This window comes from Ischnura elegans, chromosome 8, assembly GCF_921293095.1.
Source record: "Ischnura elegans chromosome 8, ioIscEleg1.1, whole genome shotgun sequence".
Taxonomy (NCBI): Eukaryota; Metazoa; Arthropoda; class Insecta; order Odonata; family Coenagrionidae; genus Ischnura; species Ischnura elegans.
Window position 1 is genome coordinate 46980384 of NC_060253.1, and position 22516 is coordinate 47002899.

The following is a 22516-nucleotide window of genomic DNA, read 5'->3' on the forward strand; positions in this document are numbered from 1 at the left end:
ATGGGGAAAGGTCCTAAGTTTTGTTGAGTGCAAGCAAAATTTTATAATTTTGACCTTTTGACCTCACAATGTGGGTCCAAACCAAAAATTTGAATTTGCCTTTTGGGGTTTCAATGCTAAAAAAATCGAGATAGAAAAAAGTCTGAATTTCATTGACCAAGATATCAATTCTTAGGTTTTCGGACACGAGAAACCCGAAAATAACACTTTTATTTACGAAAATTCAATTGTTGACCCAGCTAGGTCACCGTCAAGGTCATAAGGGTGGCAAAAGGAATAGCATACCAACAAAGGTGTCAATCCATGGGTTTTATAGGGTAATGGGTAAGGTTTTATCCCCCAAAACCCCCCCTTGCTGTGCCTCTGTGCCAGCATACCTCCACTTTTACGGAAAATTTGTAAGATGTTTTCGGCATATCATGAAGGCCATAATATTATTAATGATGGTCAAAACCTACAGACACGTATTCAATCCATTATGCTACCTACATAAATGTAAGTTATTACGCCATGCATTCCAACTTGTTTCACTTTCTTTTTGCCAAATTACTCGTCCAAATAACATGCAAATGGACTTGCACTGACAGTGATACAGTCTGTGCATTTATTGTCTAATTTACATAAGAATTAAATATACTAACACCTATATTACTCTAGCAAAACATCCACATATAGCAGCACTCATGAAATAAAGTGGTATTATTTCATTAGAGCCAAATAATTAATAAAAAAACAGTATCTTAACAGATCACCATTCGCAACCGGAATGACTTTCCAGCACCTCTAGCCCAATCGACTTCTATCCTATCTGAAAAGCATCCTTGAGTCGATAGGAAGCAAGTCTGAAACACACAGATTGCCTCGCCAATAGTAAGTGACGTTAAATCCGCATCAGGTCTCCCAATCCGCTTGGAAAGGGAGACTCTGAAACACCCTCCTGATCTAGCAGGGTGTATGACGCGGCTGGAGCGGAAAAAAAGAAATCGCTGTAAGCGGGAAGGAAGAATGGTGAAACGCTGAACAGTTCCATACTTCACAAGGGATTTGATACTTTTTTCAGACTATGCACAAAGTTTGAGCTCCTCTATGCCACACAGCACCTCCAAAGGCACCAAATTTGAAATTGTGGACACACGTGAATTTTTTAAATGTACATAATGCTGAAAGTTCATAAATTGAATGTTTGCAAGATGAGAACTTACAGTATGTCCAATTTAAGAGTGAAAATGAGTGGGTCACCAAGATTCCACAGGAATGAAGCTTATTACTTGATCTTTCGTGGACACTGAAGTAACTCTTACTGAAGAAAGAACCATTAATGACACTCTTGGGCACAGTGCAAAAGAAAAACTTAAACATAGCACATTGATAATAACAAAACGTCCTGAATATCAATCTAAATGCCGTTGCTTATCCCATAATTTTGTAATAAAGTTTTTTTTTTAACTGCCAGGACCAGCAGGGTTATTCCACTAATCGTATGGCCGGGCCATAAGTCGAAATCGACCATAACTACGGCCTCGAGACATACGTATGGCTTCGAGCGATTCTACTCTGAGCGAAAGGCCATAAGTCGGGCGGTAGCTATGGCCTAAAGGCCGTAATAATATGGCCTGCCCAAGAGGCGGTCATAACTCGGGCCATACGAAATAACATTGCTCGCCTAAGGTGTTATAAAAGAAACTTACGAAGTGTCATCGATTACATAGCGATTGTTTCAAGAAATATATGAATATTGTGGGTGAGCACATACGGATTCAATGGGCATTGGCTAGATATATTTAAAAAAGACGTCGATTTCATAAGGAGGATACGGGATACGTGTAGGCAATCCGTTCGCATACGATGACGATATTTTCATTAACTATTTCCGTGCGTCAAAAGTTGTTACTTAATTTTTAAGTAGATATAGCGGATGAGCTAAAAGTTCGCCTGTAGTTAAAAAGTTAGGAATACTTTTAATGGATGCTCTGCTAAAGTGAACGGAGGAACGGGCCCATTCCTCTTCCCGGAGCCGGCTTTTATTTGCTTTCTGTGCTACATTTGCTAGCAGATTCCTTACTTGTTTCGAAAAGCTGTAGGTAGTTTGAAATATCCGCTATTAAATGTTTTATATTTTAAGATTCTCGTAGCATAACGGTTCATGAGGGAGGATATCTAAGAAACATAGGGCAAGAAATTTTTTTGGCAGTAAGGCAATCTTCAGTAAGTCGATGCGTAAAGGACAATTGTCGTCCACAAATCAAGGAAAGAATGATAGTCTCATATTGATGTTTTAACTTTATACAGCTACCGAAACATAAGCCTCTGATAATAAAATTAATGAAACTTAAAGTTTAAATTTCATCTTTAGATTTCGTGCAATGGCTGGATTTATAAGGCTTTTGGGGGCAAATGATTGCAGCCATGAGACAATTGGAAGGAGAGGAAGGGGGTTAGAACTACAATATGATGTCATGTTCTAACTCTATCCATTACATGCACAATTCACGAATATTATAATACTGCACGGTACAAATTTCTTCTGCTTCTTCTCGCCCGTGATTTGCGTTCTTCACTTGTTTTAAAGATCTTCAGCGTCTGCCGCTAGATTAGTGTTTAAAGAAAATCCAAATTTATCCTTTAATAAGAGTCCATTTCGGTTAAGGAACATATAATTAATTTTTTATTCACGTTGGAACAAACTTCCTTCTCAAAAAAATGACTAGTATATAAAAAAGTGAACCAAACTTATCGTACCAATTATAATTCTCACACTCGCCTGCAGAAAGGGCGTTAAGACTTTTGGCCGGGCCATACGATATGGCCCCTCGAGAGTGGAATCGGTTTAGGCCGTAATTTCGGGTCAGACCATAAGAAACTTACGGCCGGCCATACGTATGGCCCCGTTTAGTAGAATAGCCCTGCAGGACTGAGGTTTGTATGGTCATAAAATCAAAAACTTCGTAATAATGACAATTTTTAAATAACGCTTCTTTTACTATAAAGGGAGACTCTGAAACACCCTCCTGACCTAACAGGATGTATTACATGGCTGGAGCAGGAAAAAAGAAATTGCTGTATGAGGGACGGAAGAATGGTTAAAACGCTTAACAGTTCCGTACTTCACAAGTATTGGATCAGCCTTTCCGTCGGGACCAAAGGTTTGCTTTGTAAAAACGAGAACTTAGTAATAAGTTTGTTCATATTAACGAGAGTCTACTGTATTACCAATCTCTATTGGATCTAGAATGATGCTATCCAGCAACACCCAGTTCAAATTGGTTACATTTCCAAAGGTATTATTTTCACATTCAATTCACCACACCCTTCAAATGCTCCCATCCTCAACTTACCATCCAATGTGGGCAGGACGTCCATGTAGGCTTTGTGGAGCATTTGCAGTGCTCCATGAGCAATGTGCAGGCCAGGCAGGTGGGGAATGAAGTCATTACCAACCAGAAAGCCCATCAGTACCTGTCAATGGGAGAGAAAAGACATTACACACACTGGGATATGACTTATCTCCCACAGCAAGATGCAACACTTCAATATACAGAACAACCTCATGACATTGGATATTGAGGAAGTATTTTTGAACTTTAGATTTCACATGCAGAGACTGCATCATTTACAGGCGGATTCAAGAGCCAAGAAGAATAGAACGATTGTAAATGACATAAAATTAAATTATCTGCTCAAAAGGGTAGCAACACTCTAACCTATTACATATTTAGGATTTGATTATATTCAACTGGCCATCATATGCTAAAAAGTTTATTTCCAGTTCACAAATCATGATGCCAGGTTATTCATCAAGCGTATGTAGCCATTGTAACTACTAAGAAACACAATAAATGTGTTGCATTGATGGTTCTAAAACACTGCTAGGGGAGTTAAATCTCACACAATTATCCCTGAATGAACTCATTTAAAGAAGAAAAGTCCAAATCTTAAAAAAAAAAAAAAATTGAGAATAATCACCCTCGTTCATGTTTGTAGCCAATAACGAAGAAGTAGGAGTTTTAAATCAAAGATGTTGGCAGATATCAACCTGCAATTTCTCTTCCAAGTCCTGTTTCCAGACGTAATTCTAGACTTTCGCTTGGTTCAACTAAATCTGACGACACTGCTTTAGTTCCTCATATGGTTCAAATATTTACCTTATAAGTTTTAATTTACTTGTGAACTTCAAAAATATGGTTAATACACTTTCAACACAATTTTTATCAGTTCATTCAGCGAAAACCTTGGGGGCGACGACATGCACACCACAACGCCACTATTTTCACAACCATACTCCCCTATTCTGTGTTCTGCACCATCAACAACAATTACCATCCATTATCACTTGACTCGTTGTTATCGCTGGAGTCAAAATCCATCACTATGGAGTTACAAGCCACCCCTAGAACGACTGTGTAATGCAATTTGGAGATGGAGGTGCCTATAATGCATTTTGGAGATTGAGGAGGAGCACATGAAAATCAAAAAGAAATCGAGTCATTCCTTCCTTTCAGCCCACTCAGAAGAGCACCTTTGAAAAAACTCACAATTTTAAGGAAGGAGATAAAGGGAGTTTGATAATCACAAAATTGATTGGTGAGATGCCTATCCTAGAGAATCAGTCATTTTCTGTTGTGAAATGAATACATGGGCTTTTTCAATATAATTAACCATATCTAATCTAGATACACTTTTCCTTCCAAAAAAAATTAATAGCCAAAGTTATACCCTATCTATTTGATAAAACAAAATAGAAGATGAAACTGTGCAGTAAACAGCGGATATCCTAACACCTTTCCCTAGAGTGATAAATAAAATTTATTCATTGCCTCAACCCAACCACAATATTCCCATAGTTGAGAAACATTTTTGTACAACTGGCACAACATTTAGCTATGAAAACACTTCGTGACATCCACAATTTATTTTTTAAATTACTATCAGTTTCCTCTAACAAGCCATAATAAAGTACATTAATTAATGTGCCTGATAATGGTTGGGCACCGGTTTCCCCACCAGGAGAACCTCCGTGCCGTGGGATAGTAGCTATGTAGCACAATTCCCAAAATCCGCTACCCCCTCCATCCATCAGCCCTCAGCCCCTCCTCCGACGCTTTCCTCCTCTCCGAAATCAAACAGAAGGCCCCAGCTCGTGCAGGGTTTGTACTACGAAGACCATAAATCAAAAGCTTCAAAAGAAAATATCAAGTTACAGGAGAATAATAGAGCTTCAAAAGAAAATATCAAGTTACAGGAGAATAATAGAATCGTGTTTCACCCTTCCCTCTTTCTCCCTCAATGACCTTTTTCTGCCTACCTTCTTCGAAGTTCCCCATTTCTGGAGGTCAACTGCTGCATGAGTCATCTATTAGCACAAAAGGTGTCTAACAATGACTTTCGGCAATTGATATTACACCTTTATTGAATAGAAATATAAGTAGTGGGCGCGTAATTAAAAAAAGAATAAGACTAAACACGATGTATTTCTGACTTTATTTAAGCATTTTCCGCAAGGAAATAAATTTCAAAATACGACGGAGACTTAGCATTCTGACGAAACTCGATATCCTGGCAGCGGAGCTTCTCAGAAGTTGATGGAGTATTTTTTTCTGAAAACGTATAAAAAGTTATAATATACAACTTTTGCTATAAATCTCTAATGTCACAGTCACAGACAAGGATATTTTCTCAGGATATTTGGTTTCTCCCTGCTAGCAATTCGAATTCACCTGCTTATCTCGTGAGAACTTCCAAAGATGGATTGAAAATAATTGAAGAAGAAAATCCGGTGGAGAAGTAGGTGTATTTTGCAAAACGCTTTGGATTGTCCACTAGCACTTGACAGTGGGAGCACGGCATGCAATCTTTTTTTCGCGAGGTGGTGTGTCCCCTTTGGATATTTGAAAGAGATGTTAGTTGAATCAACTATAAGCCCAAATTGTTTCCATAAAATTAAAATATTCCATTAATAAGCTAAATTCCGGTTGGAATCCTTTAGAGGAAATCTCAATTACTCGCCAAAATCCAGCATTTCCTGCTGCATAGGCAACCTAGTCAAACATTCCCGCATTCATCGTTTTTTTTTGTCTCCCTGAAAAACGATAGATCGAGGTTCCACTGTATACCTTTTTATTTATACATTCATCAAGTGAAATAGAAGAAAAAATGTTTAATATGCTTTGCGCAATTCTAGTATTCGAGGTTTCGAATATTCGAGCAATGATTTAATATTCAAATTCAATATTTGAGTTCGAGAAATCTGCTATTCCACCCATCTAGTTTTTTCTTTCACTGATTCCTAAAAGAAACGTTCATACGAATTTTATTATTATGAACTTCCAGTTTTTCGGTCTCGTGAACTACATAGTAACGAGAGTCTACTGTATACATGTATAAATATATATATAAACAAAAACATTTGTTTCATTTTCCCAAAAGAAGAATGTGGCATGATGGAATCCAGGGTTGATATCTTCCCGAATACAGTAAGAGCTCAATAAACGAACATACTTGAGACCTTGCTCTTAAGTTGATAAACCTATGCAAGGCATCGAGGAGTGGCGTTATCATGCAGAATGGAACACTGCATCACAATAGTGATTTAACTCACGATCATGACGAACAGATCTAGCTGGGCATGCCATGCAGCCGGAGACGAAAAAAATTGCTGTCTGTGGGAAGGAAGAACGAGCAAAAAGCTGAATAGTTCCAGTCTTCACACCGGATTCAATGATACTTTGTTCAGATTATGACCAAAGTGCGAGTTCCTCTACACCACACCATATTGCATCGGTCAACTTGAAAGGTGTCAAATTTGAAATTTGGGGCACTCTTGAATTTTTTTTATGTTCGAATTTCTGAAAGTTCGTAAATCGAATGTGCATAGGAAGAAGACTAAATGTACGTCCAATTTACAAGCGCTAATGAGTGGGTTATCATGATTCCACAGGAATGAAGCTTATTATACGACGTTGAGTGAATACTGAAGTATCTCCAACTCAAGAAAGAATTGACGCTTCTGGGCACAGTGCACGAAAAGAATTAAAACATAGCACAATGGTAATGACAAAACATAGGGTATAAAAAATCCATTTGAGTGTTATAAATTGCCGTTGCTTATCCACTGAACTTAATAAGTAAGTTCACTTTGCAACCTCCGGTATCGGAACTGAGATTCGTAATTTCGTATTAACGCTTTTTTTACTGTAGATTGGACAGGCCTTTTCGTCGGGACCAACGATTCACTTCGTAATAACAAGAGCTTTGTAATAAGGTTGTTCGTATTAACGAGAGTCTAATGTATTCACTACTGTCTACTACTAGCAATTTTCATAGAAGGAAATTTTGATTTTACCACATGAAATATACAGTGGAACTTGGTTAGTACATTCCTCTTTAGTACGTTTTCCTCCATAGTATGGCGATTTCTCTCGGTTCCAGTACCATCCTAACAAAATACAGGTAAAAGTATTTGGTTAGTATGTTTAAAAAAGTTGCACTTTCCTGGTTAGTACGCTCAATGGCTTGCCGTGACGCAACCCGCAATTCGTTCTCTAGTATCAGCTCAAGGATTGTAAACCTCCAAATTCATGATATAATTTATTACTATCAGCCATTGACATTCTTACATTCATTCCATTCATTCATTCCGTGATTTATCAAATGCATTTCTCATTTCTTTTGACGTGATGAACAATAAAATGCGACCATTTTACCGGAATGTCTGACTATGCAAAACTGCAGCCAATGAGAAGCCCCATTTTTCCCCACCCTGAGCCCCTCATCTTCTGATGCCTTTTGAGTACCACTCTCTGCACAAATTTTGCGAGTGGGCACTTGTTGCTATCAGTGGCGTAACTAGGAATACGCTTTGAGGGGGGATGAGGGGCCTAGGGTGCGACTTCCCCCCCAAGCAATCGGCGTCCGAGAAAATGTTTGAAAAATGACATGCCTGGAAATGCGTTTTACATCTTTTTGGTTCTTAAAATATAACTTAAAGGAGATTCAGTTATTATACATAGTTATGCCACTGGTTGGTATTGCACGAGTTATTATAGCGAGGGGAGTTAGATTACAATTAAAATGGAGAGAAAACGAATAGGGAAGCAGATTACAACTTTAGAAAAGATTGAAATTCTCGAAAACCGAAATCCTTGCTGGAGGGGTGAATTTCAATGAGTATTGCAAGTGTGATGATGATCTCACTGTTTGCCAACCCATGTCAATCAATGAAATTCACGAACAGGAGTTGAAAGAAAACAGAGATGGAAGTGATGAAGATGATGCTGATGAAGGAAATGAGTCTTATCCAATTCCCACTTTATCTAAAGCAGACGAGGCTATGGAGTACGTGCGTCACTACTTGACTACTGTGCGGGAGCAGACGATGCTCTGGATCTCCATGCAAAGCTTATTGTTAGAGTAAAATTACTTGATCTCGGCACGAGAAATAGAAAGCAGACGACATTTGACAAATTTTTTAAGTAAATTTCAACTGTATACAGTAAAACTTTGATTTTACGCAGTTGGAGGGACCGAAATATGGGCACTGTGTAAAATCAAAGTGTGTAAAATTAAGAGTTGGTATTGAGGAGGAGTATACTTTTCAGGATAAAACTAGCTCATTATTGTTAGAAGGCTTGGTCATACCAGTGGCGGTTTGCCCATAAGGACTCTCGGACGCCGCCCCTCCCAAATATTTGAAAAAGTAAAAAAAATAAATATCCATTAATTTATAATTATACATCTGATTAATCAAAGCGTTTTTTCAGTCCCATACATCGAAAGTGTTGGAAAAACACGAAAAGAATTAGCGCGAGAAGTTCGTATTTGTAGCCGTGGGGCGCTGGCCAGAACGTCCCAATCCATCCCCATACAGTCATATGGAGAGTGGTAGTGGTGGGGGCCGCTGGTGCTATGACGCGTCTAACGTTGCGTCTTATGGATGTCTTGGGACGTCGTCCGAAAATGCGCAGAGCGACGAGTGAGTTGACATCGCTGCGCAGGCCGGCGGGCGTATAATCTGGCGTCTACTTGGTGCTGCCACAGAAAAGGGACCTACGGAATCAGAATGGTCACTGTACTGGGTGTAGTTATACGATTTAAATTTTTAATTACTGGTAGGTATTGCTACAGTAAATAAATTATCCCATTATGCTTGCGTTTTTTGGTGTTTGAATCCCGGAACACATAAAATCCAACCAGTTAAAGGCCGTATTGATGAAGGAAAACTATTCTCGAGTATTTGACACAGTTCTGTTATGATTACGAATTTCAAGAACCTTGGGGAAACTAATATTATAATATTTAGGCCTTAACAATGTATTCATATCTTCCCGATGATTAGAAATGCGGTACCTATTTTTCAGATAAATTTATCAAAAGACCTGCAGTATTAGGAAAAATCAGTTAACATTCCCACTGATTTATAATTTAAGAAATAGTTGCGTGCGTGATAGGGTGAAGGATTAAATATGATTTAAATCGTTAAGCGCGACTTTAAATAGAGTCATTCCATTAATGTCATGAAGTGCCGCGTACAATGCACCTTTTGTGTGTAGGTTCATCATTTTTCTAGCCGTCCTTGTTGTATTAGTTCATGTTCACCTAATTACTCAGTGGCAGAGCGGTAGCTGTCTGACGGAAAATGCCCACTTGGGTCTGATTTAAGTGGCCTCGAAGAGTTCATATCAGTGCGGAAATCCTTACAGCTCCCATCTGTGGCTCAGTCGAGTCGTCTTCTTTTACGATCTAGAACTTATTTTCTATTATATCATGGCAATGATTTCGAAGACACGGTTATTCCAAATGCGACCCGTTGGCGTCTCGTGTGTTTACCACATATGAATCTTAGACTCAAGGAGATGGTCAGTGACGTCCTTTGTTTGCTTGAATGCCTTTGCTGACCTTAAATTCGTCCCTCAGCTGAATCAGCATTAGTGGACCACGACTTCTATCTCCCTTGAGTCGTCCTTATAGTAACGGCAAGACTCTCGGAAAGAACGGAGTGAAATGAGTTCAGACATCATTTTCGAGGAGTTAATTGTGCGTAATTGCCGATTAAGAAGTTTCTTAGTGCTGTGTGTACATTCAAGAAGACAATTTTGAATTAATCAATAGTGCTCGTTTTTTTAAGGGAAATATAGGGAAAAATTGTCCCAATTCTGTGTCCAGGCACCTTGTTCTTTTTGGTCGTATTTTTCGTCGGCCTATTTTGTGTCGTCCCTTGATTATTTATAGACTAGTGCCCTTGCCATGTGTTCAATCAGAAAGAAATTGTTGTCCAGCGCTGATTTCAACGAACGGGTAATTGATCACTTTGCTGGACAAAATGAAAGACGGATGGACTTTTGCAATATAACTAAAGGCCTGTGAGTATTTCATATTTTATTAAAAATGTGTGAGAAATGTTTAATTGTTGATTTTAAATCATACTGTATTCAAGAAGCAACGCGAACACCGCCATCAAAGTTTACATCTGCAATAGCAAAGCGCGCGCATTCTAGTAGTGTTTGTTGCCTAGTGGAAGTCAGTGGCACTCTCCTCCCTCAGATGTTACAAGTGTCATTGCTACCTAAATCATTGCAAATATTGTATAGATTTGACAAATAACGCATTATGATTGCAAAACGAACAATAAAAGTGTATTGCGGGCATATCCGCACGAAGAATGTAGACGCTAAAACCTAAAGTTACGTATTTTCGTTTGTATTTGCAAAATATCGCAGCAAATATATTTTTATTCTTCAAGATCATTGATCAGTATCATCGAGAGTCCGGACTAAGCCGATCCGTATGACCGAGAGTCTACTGCATTTAGTATTTATTAATCAAGCTTTATTAGGAAAACTAGGTATTTTTGTTGAAAAAAACGGAACGTATGGCATCACAGAATTTAATTCCTAGATTGCCGTAAAAACTTAATAAAATACACGAAATATTAAAAAATTATGACCCCCCGGTGGAGTGCGCCCCCCCTAGCATTTGACTCACGAGCCGCCACTGGGTCATACACTTTTGTATAGCTCTGATTTAAGCCAGAACCGGAACCAGAAAAAGTCTCATGTGTGAGGTTTTATGGTAAAAGAGCATGAAATCCTTTTCAATTGCATCAGATATATGTTTCCCAGATTTAGTTACTCATTTGGAGGCAAGAAAATGAAGCTTTATAATCTTATTTACTCACAAACAACACCACAGATGACGTGTGACCGTAAGAGAAACAAGGTTGCGTTCATGAAAAATTTTTCCCATGGCTGAACAGCATGGTTGAAACACTAGCATTTCTGGCACTAAGATTACTTCTGTTACCCAGGAGAAATTTTGGAATGGTGATAATAAATGCTTGCAGAGAAGCTAATGTTGGAAAATATTCTCATCAAAAGCAGTTTTCAGGAAATCTGTTTAACCACCTGCAGGCAAACAAAGATTGGAGATTGAAGAAATGAGGTATCTGAGTATAGTCATCCAAATTAACCCCATGAACAGGGAGCAAAATTTTGCTAATACATCATAAAGGCTTTACACCCTGTGGGCCTGGGTTCAAGTCCTGGCAGTAGCAGAAACTTATCAGAGATGACCCTATCCCTACTTGAGTGATATAAGAAGGGCACTTCCAGTGCACCACTCTGTCCATCAGATGGGACGTTAAGTCCTGGTCCCTTTGGAGCCTATCATTACAACCTGGCCAATGCCAACATACGGTTCCTATCTCCCCAGCCCTTACTTCATGGCGCTAATGACCCCAGCTGTCGGTTACCTCCTTCCAAATAGCATACCATAGATAATACGGAGCTCACAGGACCCGGGATATTCGGAAATTTAGATTTTTTCGGTGTTTAGATCACTTTTTTTTAAGTAAGCTATTTAAATAACCGCGCAACTACCATCATGCCGCCAGTGACGAATAAAAAAATGATTAATAGTCCGGAACAATTTTTACGCATTAAAAAAGCATTTCCAATGAAATTTTAGCATTAGTAGATTGAATCTACCGGATACAGCTTCTCTGTCGGCATTCTTCCGCGAATTCAGCGCCGGGACCTTCGACTTACAAGCCGTAACATCTAATCAAACCACCAATGAGAAGGAGGATCATACGGAAGCAAGGGCACACGCAGCGATTCCGTTTGTATCTGGCACCTCAGAGAAGATTGCTAGGATTCTACGACAGCACAATGTTGTAACAAGATTCACTTGTGTCACCAAGACTGGCGATGTGCTACCGGGTCCAAAAGACGTTTGGCCGCACGACATTCAAGAAGGGGTCTATAAGGTGCCATGCTCATGCGGCAAAGACTACATAGGAGAGACGTGTAGATCAATGAAAGTGCGCATCCAGGAACACAGAAGAGCCACAAGAAATAAGCAATTTCAGCTCTCCGCCATTGCGGAGCAAGCGTTGAGCAAACCCGGACACCAGATACTTTTTGACGAAGCATCAGTTGTTGCAAAAGAAAATAGATATTATCCCAGGCTAATAAAGGAGGCTATCGAAATATTCAAGACACCAGAAAACATGAATAGAGAAGACGGCTACCCTCTCCACAGCTCGTGGAAGAGGGTCATACGAGAGGAAAGAAGGTGGACCAATCAGCATCCAGCATGAAAAATTGGCGCCAAAAATGAACTATATAAGTCACCAAAAATTGAATCCCGACATCGACCTGAAGACGCCGGTTAGAATACCGGTGAAACTGTCGTCACAAAGAAAATCCACGCGGTGAAACCCAGGAACATGGAGACGTCAAACCATTCCTGAGTTTAAAGGGACTGCCTTATCACTCACGTCTTGAATTTGACTTCAATGATTACATGACGATTGACGACGCGAGTTATTCCCCGGGGGCATTAACTCCCGTTCCGTTTAAAAAGTAAACGCTTACCACCTAGCGGAGTTAAGCTAATAGCTACTCAAGTTCCAACCATGTTTAATTTAAACCCACTGACAATGAGATACAAGTTGAGTCATTTCTGATAACCGCTCCGCGTAAGCAACTTTGCCCCGCCTCCATTCGTCCCGCAGATGTGGGGTTAGCCCGCGGAATGAGACAACTCATGCTGCTTTTACCATCGTGTTGAATCACCATCGACTTTACTTTATACTGGAAGTACGACTATCCTTTTTGGATCACCTTGGAAGCCAAAATTTTGGCACGGGAGGATTTTTAACGGCTCATTTCACCGTTATATTACAATGGGGCGACGAAAACATAGCGTTGGCAAAATTCTAGAAAACCTTCCGTTTGGGATAGATATTCCGTAGTTGATAATTCCAGATTAACGACCATCTACTGTAATTACAATAAATATTTTATAAACAGCGTCGATCAATAAGTTGAATAATAAACAAAAGGTGATAGTGTTAATATCTCCGGCGATCATCTGTCTTAATCAAAAGTAGTTACGCATACACGGCGACTGCCGTAAGTTTTAGGTTTCGATATCCTTCTACGGCAAATTTGAACTAAGAGCGATATTCCCGTTCGTAAAGGAGCCTGAAATATTACTGAGGGGGAAGCAATAATTAGATACGCGATGTTTTTAGTTTCATGCTCAACAGCGCGACGTCATTTCAACCGTTCCTGTATTCATTTTTGCAACTCATAGAGACGAATAAATAACCTAACTTCATATTGCTACAGTCGGGATTTTCAAAAAAAGTGGAAAGACAACTGCGTAAAATCAAGATTAGCGGCCTCTTTGGGGCTGAGGTTATGCTGCGCAAAATCGAAAAACTGCGTAAAATCAAGAAAAGATGTAAAATCGAAGTTTCACCATTGCAATTCCCTATGCTTTCCGGCCGGACTTGAGTGCCGCTGCGTAAAAACGAGACTTGATGTAAAATCAAATTGCGTAAAATCGAAGTTTTACTGTAATATAAAAATCTTCATGAAATGATGTTGTAATTTAATAATCATGTAAGTGAGTTATTAATCGATATATCGATTGATATAACAATTGATATGGTTTCATTCCAGAAGCGAATGTGTACGGCTGTTGCCACAATTTAAGGCCAATAAAATTTTGCCCAATTTTTATAATGTTTAAACAACCAATTGACATACTCTGGGTTGTCGTTATATTCTCCAAGTATGCTGTGAGAAAGAAGAAATGACTTAGCTTCACTTGTCCTCTTTCTATAAATATATATACATATATAGAATAAATCACGGGATATTGATCCATTTTCATGTAACTGTCTTTGGGAAATCTATCAAGCATTTTGATTTTTATTCACACGGTATTGTTATTCAATGTAGTGCTCATTTTCTAGTTTTTAAATGTGAAAAGAGTTCAGTAAGGTGATCCTACGAGAACTACCGATAGTAATTGTAATTATGACGACTTTTCCACAGATTGCATTTACCCCAACTGCTCATAGCACGTTTTCCTGGTAGTACGTTCATTTTTTGTGGTCCCTTCAGAAACGTACTGTACAAGTTCTACTGCAGTTAATATAGCAGAATCATAAACCAAATTAGATTTTTCATAGAAAATTTGAAGATAATGTACACACAAAATCATTGCCTCTAATAAGATATCTTTCACTTTAATACTCTGATATATTTCTTTCTTTGTTTGGGTAATAAATTAACAAGTACTTTCTTGCAGCACTGGAAAATGAAATTTAGTACTCATGTGAACCATGATTTTCACACTGCTCTTCCTCCAACATTTCCCCATCCACTGCTGGAGAAGGCAATATGCCACTCGACTGATTCAAAAAAAAATAAAAATAAAACATTTTCATCAATTATACCACTCACCCAGTCATCAATGATATTTTCCAAATTATAGCCAAATGGTAACTTGTCCCTGAGGCTGGAAAACTCCCAATCCAAATAACCTCGCATCACCGACAAATGCAAAAGGTAATATTTGGTGTCCTCTGGCAGAGATACCCTACTCGCCTTTTTACCATACTTCACCTGAAACGAGACAATCAAATCATCATTCCCATCACTGCCTGATTTCCATATCGCACACATACACTTGATACAGAATGTAAGGCACTTCACAGAGACAAAATGAAGAATGGCAGCAAATAGAAACTATAAATAAAAAAATAAGAGTAAATAAGCTTAAATTTCTACTTTTCATGGCACAGCATGCAGCTGGAAAAATACGCATTTTTTTGCTGTCTATTCCACAATAAGTTTTGGGTTCCAAAAAAACGATGAGTGAATGAAGCATGCAGGATATGTGCATGCATATAATTATACCAACTTCCTCAATTATGGCAACTTCAATTGGTGCAATAACGATATAGCGCTAATTCATTCCTTGGGAAAACATCCCAACGCTGATTAGTTTAATCAAATAATCTTAACATGCTCTTGATAAAACATGAACTTGCGCTTAGTGCACAAAACATTATTCTCATCTTACATGCATTAATAATATTACTACCCTCAAATATTATTCTTTGCTTATATATATGTGAAATCCAAATCAAATGGCAAAAAACATTACTTGCCATGCGGATAGCTGACCTACCAAAGTAGGTATTTTATATCATTTCATTTACTGAATGAAGCTAGGTAATTTAGATCATTAATTATGTTTGGAGCTAGTGGAAATGAGGTTTTTGAAAAAAATATAGTTTGAGACGTAATTTTTGCTGTCCTAGGATATCGGGCGAATTGACTTCCACTATAGAGCCTTCAAGGTCATCAGAAATCACGGAGGAGAAATGGAGCGATGGTCGAGTAGCATATGAATAGCATCAATACATAAAAGGGTATAAAAGAGTGTCAAACACATTGGCTTCTTTCCCTCTTAGCAGTTGTAGGCCCTCTGTGTCTCAGGAATACAGTGCAGCAGTTGTTTGGCAGTAGAAGCTGATTTTCATAGAGCCATACGGAGTAAAAACCAAGTGAACAATGACAAAAAATAGGAATGTGGATAGAAAAATAAATAAGTTATGAAGGAAAAGCATAAACTTAGAAGAGAAATTGAAAGTTATCAATTGCATTGAAAATTGAGAGTATCAAAGCTATATTGCACGTAAGTTTAAGCTCATGAGGTTGACGGCCCGCACTATTTTTCTGAATAAAGATGATATTAAAACATCAGTGGCATCAGCCAAACCAACTTCAGCCAACCAACGAACCCGAACAGGAAGTCCATTGCTGTAAAAAAATGGAAAGACTTCTATCCACCTGGATTTATCATAATCAGTCAAATGATGCTTCTCTAAATCTGTGTATTTTTTTAACCTATGAAGATGCGGGAGGTGATTGCTTCGAGAGATTTAGTGGAAGCTCAAGTTGGTTCCAGAATTTTAAACGGCGAGCTAGTATTTTAGTGATGTGATATCAGGTGAATCTGCAAGTTCTGATTGCACAGTCTCCACAACATTTTCTGATTATCTCCCAGCTGTGATTGAAAGTGGCTCCTTTCCACCTCAACTTAACTTTGCCAGCCTCGGACACAGCAGGGTAAAGTCCTCGTCTATCAAACAAGAGGTCACGGGTTTAAGTCCCGCCTGGGTAGGTTTTCCCTATTCAGGGTATGGTTGTTCGTGTACGTGCAATTGTTACATTTGTTGAAGAACCTGTTATAAAATGGCCGATATGAGCTGTACTTGGTGGTTTGGAAATAAAAATAATTTCAATGTTGACGAGACGGATTGTTTTGGATGAGAATGCAATCTCGTTCATTCATTTTCAGGGAAGAAAAACCTAGGTTAGGTTTCAAGGCATTTAAAGACAGTTTTGTATTGCTGCTCGGTGATAATGCTTCGAGGGACTTCAAATTACAGGGCTGTAATTTGAAGTCCCACCATTAATGGCCCACATATCCCAAATATTTTAAATGGGTCATTAGATAGGTGAAGGTAGCTAGTGACAAAAATTTCATTAAAATCCGAGTCGGTGGGTGTCATTTTGAAAATTTCTGGGTGATTTGACGAGTAATGACCCTGCACACATTTTTGAAAACCGATTAAAAAGCACGCGAAGGGATTGAATAACATGAACTGAGGCTTCCTAAATGTGGTCTATTGCCCACGATTTGCATTGCAGTTGAAGAAATCAGCACTGTTTAGAAGTATGCAAAGGTAGAATGAAGATAACGCATGCAGACTTGCTTCAATTTCCATGCCCCTATGATGATGCAACGGGCGTATCACCACCGGGGAACAAACTCCCAATCAAGGAAACGGCAAAATTTCAGTCCCTTGAGTTTCGTTTAAGAGAGGTTTCACTGTATAAGCAATTGGATACCTGTCACCTATGCAACTGGGAAATAATCCCCATCTTCCCTATGTTAAAATGGTCTCAAATAATGCAAATTTGATTTTTGCAAACACCCCAAGGCATGCATCCCTTGTGCTAAGCATGGCATGGGTGTATTAGAAAAATTATTATACGATAATGTTAGACTGAGTTGGCTTTTTTCTCACCTCTTCCCTCAACAGTGAGAAGTGAGGCTCGTGCGTGCATAGCCCCAGCATGATGAGGTCGGCGTCCAACCCATACAAACAATGCCTCGTGTTGTGGTCATAATCTGGCTGTGCTTTCATGTAGCGTATGTAATCCATTATTTTGTGTTCTCCCTCACCAGGCGTCTGCTCAAAACAAAAAAGAAAAGAGAAATTGATCAACAGAAAATGTCTACATGTACATAATCAATTGAATGTGAATAATTTTCAACATTTCAGATAAATTAAAAAATTATTCTCCTGTTTAAAATATTTTAGTCCTAATATTCACTATATGATCAATTAAATTTCCAGAAAAGTTTGAAAATATTTAAATTAATACTTGTATAATAAATAACAACCATCAATTACCTGATCCTTTTGTTTGAGCTATACTCTTGTCAAAGAGGAAAGGCTTGAGTGTATCCAATGACCCATAAGAGCTCTGCTAACAGGAGTTATTGTCAATTACTCCCAGAAAGGCTAGAGAGGTCAAACCAGAGGGGTCAAAGAGTAGGAGCCAGACAAAGGGTAGTCTACATAATGGTAGATCATTTAAAAACTTTTGGGCAATGCTACAATTTATCACTTCCTCAACAACAAGGAGAAGACAAATAACACCTGAAACTCATCCAATAGGATCCGGCCTTTGAGAGTAGGTTTAGGAGGGAGGACAGCAAGACCCTCAACAATGAGGATTCATAGCTAATCTACAGTAGAAATAAGGAATGTTAGGACAATGATGAGCACAGGTTTCCTAGAGAATATCAAAATGGGAATGGGGAGGAGATAGATAAGAAAATCACAACAGCATGTGCTGCAATATGTATTGGCATAAGAATACAGCAAGACTGTGAAATCCCTCCCACAGTATTGTAATCCTATGGTTGGTAATACAGTAAAACCTCTTTACATCGTAATGGAGGGGACCAAAACTTGGGCAATTTGATGTATGGAAGTTCACTATAGAGAGGTTTTAGTGATATCCACCATTTTTTCATATCCTTTGGAAATGAAAGGCACTACTATCTTTAAAACCATTATATTTATGGATTTAAGTAAACATGCACACATTACTGAACATATATTTATTATTTAATGATAACAGAAAGCGACCGCTATCGCACGATTTTTATCATGATTCAAGAGAAAATGATGTGATCTCTCTTAATTCAACAGTCACTTAAAATGATTAGGATAGTTGGACATCTTTTTTCTTATTTACTGTTAGGTATGCTCACATATGGAACAAAATGGCCATAACTAATGGTTAACGTGAAAATTACAGCATATGAAAGGTGTAAACGAAAATAAATACGCGTGAAACATTTATTGCTGAAAATGTCATTTCATGAACGTAATTGCGGCTGCATTTATGGCCTCTAGTTGTCACAGTACAATTTGCAGAGGTAGTTATGCAGTCTCGAGGGTGTCTCCTTGGTATGGTAAGTGGAGGTTTTACAAGATAAGAGGTTCACTACATAGAAGTTTGCCTATAAATTTGCATGTAAATCTGACGGGACCGTAGGGGTGGTATGAAGTATGGAGATTTATAATGTAAATAGGTTCACTACATAGAGGTTTTACTGTAATAACCTGGGTAAAATTAGTCAGTTTGCACAAGTTAAACACCAGGAAGTTGACATTACACCTGGCTTAACAATGGACAAGAACAGGGAAAGGGAAACAAGGAAGCAGGAGAGAGTGTATTTGAGAAAGTGAGATAACATGAGCGGCAGAACGGGAGATAAAAAAGAAAATATAGGGAGAGACAGAATGTGGCCCGGAAAAAATTCTAGTGGGCCTGCCCCCCCCTGGTTACAAGAGAGAGAACAGAAGACAAGAAAGAGAAACTGGAGCCAAAGACACAAGCAAGAGAAGGAGATTGGCAGAGATTGCAGAGGGAAGGGAATGAAAGCAGAGAAAGGAAGGCGTGTTCCAGTTCAGCTTCGAGAAAGCAGATCAAGAAGTTTGCATGGACATCCACACTGATGGCAGTAGCCAAATCAAAATAAGTGCAAACAGGAACTGAGAACTCATACAATATTTGAAGAATTTGCCCTCATTATTGCCAAATTATCCAGGAAATTTTCTATCTCTTTATAAATGTTAAACAGAATAAAGCTTGCCTCATGGCCAGAAAGAATGACTTTCACGTTCTTCCACAGTTTGTCATTAGTCATTTTGTCTGCTATGAAGTATCGCAGCTGATGATGCAACCTCTCCATGAACTCTGTTCCAGGCGTAATGCAGTTTGAATCGAATCTCTTCTCCTTAGGAAGCTCAGCACCACTCTCCAAAGCTTTCTTCTCAAGGTCCACCGCTTCTTTTGCTGTGCGAAATCTGAATCCCAAAGGTAATAGGAAAATTTTAAAATGAACACAAACAACTCCTACACAAGTTGCAATACAAATTGATGCTAAACATAAATGGTCATATACAGTGATAAAATTTATACAACATGTGAAATGCACCACTTTAATGGAGTTCACATGTGCGCACAACTAAACAAACTCGTGAAGCAAACATATATACATATAATATGACTGTAAATTATTAGACTAGGAGCCTATTTATAGTTGGCTAGCTCTGCCATTTCAGTGGCAAAAAAATGAATAAAAGGTTCTAGAAAAAATATAATAGGGATAGGTCAAGTGCGGCATTCATCTAAATCTGTTCTACTGAAATTCTGAACCAGTAGCCATTCTATAGAAAAAAAATTAGTTCATCAAAGCTACTGGCAAAACAAGTAAAAGAGTTATACTGATTTATAAAATAAAACTAATATATTTGAGGCATCTTAGATACGAAACTTGCCGCAAGTACCGCTTTAAAATTTAAGTTCCAGAAACATCTCTTCTGCAGTTCCATGCTGTTGAATTTCATTACAGGGCGGTGTATAACCAACACGGAATTACGATAAACCTAGCTCAGTACATCTTGTATTAACCTTGGTTGCTGTTGGAAAATTAGTATAAACATACCTTCAAGCATTAAATTGGCCTCTCACACATTCAGTGTGATTCTTTGGACACTACGAATTAATGAGACATATTAATGCTTGTCATTAGTGTCTGCATTTCAAACATACCTGCGCCCTCTTTGCTGATTTAACTTAGCCCTCGGAGCCACACCATCGACGGCCATAAAAAATAATTTTTGAGGTTGAATCATGCGAAATAGAATCTGTATGAAAAGAAAAATGACACGCGAAGGTTTATGAGATAAATAGCATAAAAAGTCATCTACTAAGTACAAGAGCATGTAATTTACGTCAATTATAATACCTCGACATAATGAAATATATTCTTGAATATGCTTTCTTCAGTTATCCTAAACTGCGGATCGAAATCATTGGGATGAGAGCATACATGTATAATTCCATTCATGTCCAAATAAAGATTGTCGAATTCGGGAATCTGAAAAATAAAGTTTGCATGTAAATGACAGTGAATATATGTTACACGAAAACAAACAAATAAAGTCAAAATCCAAAAGATAAATGACACAAGTTGACTGCAATTGGCATTTATAACCCAAGTAACCCCCTACCTCATATTCACGCACAACCTCACAGAGGCATGGATACCGCTCGTAAAGCCATCTAAAAAATTTCGGCACACCCATTCTCACAAGATAATTTGTCCAGATGTTTTAAAAGCAAATCCACCAGCACTCAGTTCACAACCTAATCATTGTTTTCATCATTTTGAGTCTTTCGACCACATTCGAGGTACTAGCGTCGACTATCGACAGAACGGAAGTTCTCGATACCGCGATACTCTCGAAGGCTCGGATTCGACCATGGCCGATTCGACTTTAACCAAGGTCCCAAGTGCCGGGTCTACACTAGTAACGTGACTACTTAAGTTGGCTCTGTATTTAAGTTGGTAGTGTACAGCCCCATGACACTTCCTATCCCACTCCATTGGGAACCCATGGTCTTTTATTGAAGTCGTTTTCTCAACCTGCCGTACGTTTGCCGGGGCGGCGCCACGTATTCTGGAGGGCAAGAATTAGCGGGTAAGTTAATGTCCGTATTGTTGAGCGCATACTACAGGTGAGTGGAAATAGTCATTTTTGTAATTAATTAAGATTTATTTTTCATTTATTTTCGAATGCTAGTCTTCTGCACTATTTCCTTATTGTTCTACATTAATATTTCGTGGATATATATCGCGGATTTACTGAAAAAAGGAAAATGCCGTGGACGTGTGTGGTACCGCGTTGCACCACTGGTTATGGCCACAAGACTTCGGGGATTTCGCTTTTTAGAGTCCCCAAGGACCCCGAGAAGCGATGAAATAGCTGTACGATTCCTTTTTTTGGTGTGCTAAAGCTCCAAAATTTATACATATTTTAAATTACAGGTTCTGCTGTTCCAGTGGTCATAATGTCATTCACAGTGGAGGAAAGAAGTAACACTGAGAAAATGCAAGATGTGCGACGGCTTTCATCAACTATTCATCATTCTCTCCTACTAAATTGAATCTCTTAGAATGATTAGTAATTAGAAATAGAAATTAGTAATAGAAAGAATTAATAGAAATGTTAAATTGTGAGTACTTAAAATTTATTTTTCATGACATTACCTTGCATTGATTGTATAAATAATCTCAGTTTCAATAGCATTGTGTAATCATTCTGGAAATGTAGATTTGATGTGTGTGTACATTATATTTGTTACTCTATTACAAGTTGGAAAAATGTGAATCGTTTTCATTCTTAATACCTCTTTCGATGATTTCTTTTAATGCAGCTGTTATCGATGGTGCGTGCAACTCTCATGAAAAGTACATTTACCGCGTATTAGCAGTATTGGCCTGTGGTTTCTGTCGTACTACTCATCTTATTTTTGGGCGAGGGATAATATTTCAGATTTGCCAGCACCTGAAAGTGATCAGACATCCGCAAATCCCTCGGATTATATCCATTGCACTGTTTTCGTGGAAGTTTATTCGGAAATTATTTGCAAAATCTCTTTCGTTCTTATCTTTCATATGGTATTTTACTTCCTTAAATCTCAAATTATTCCTTTGGTGAGTAGGCAAGCATCGTTATAAAATAGCCTTGAACGGTAATAATGGTACTTCCGGAAATTATTCA

At 38.4% G+C, this 22516-nt stretch overlaps 1 protein-coding gene across 1 annotated transcript in view; it reads right to left on the reverse strand.

The window, feature by feature from the left end:
* LOC124163216 (5'-3' exoribonuclease 1) overlaps nucleotides 1-21156 on the reverse strand; it is an 80972-nt gene extending 59816 nt beyond the window's left edge. The window contains exons 1-7 of the mRNA XM_046539960.1: nucleotides 20963-21156; nucleotides 20698-20829; nucleotides 20502-20596; nucleotides 19540-19753; nucleotides 17393-17557; nucleotides 14754-14915; nucleotides 3336-3456 (exon numbers count right to left, since the gene is read on the reverse strand). Of these exons, the coding sequence (XP_046395916.1) occupies nucleotides 3336-3456; nucleotides 14754-14915; nucleotides 17393-17557; nucleotides 19540-19753; nucleotides 20502-20596; nucleotides 20698-20829; nucleotides 20963-21037 (964 nt within the window). The 5' untranslated portion in view covers nucleotides 21038-21156. The remainder of the gene's footprint in view (nucleotides 1-3335; nucleotides 3457-14753; nucleotides 14916-17392; nucleotides 17558-19539; nucleotides 19754-20501; nucleotides 20597-20697; nucleotides 20830-20962) is intronic.
* Between the last annotated feature and the right edge of the window lie 1360 nt (nucleotides 21157-22516).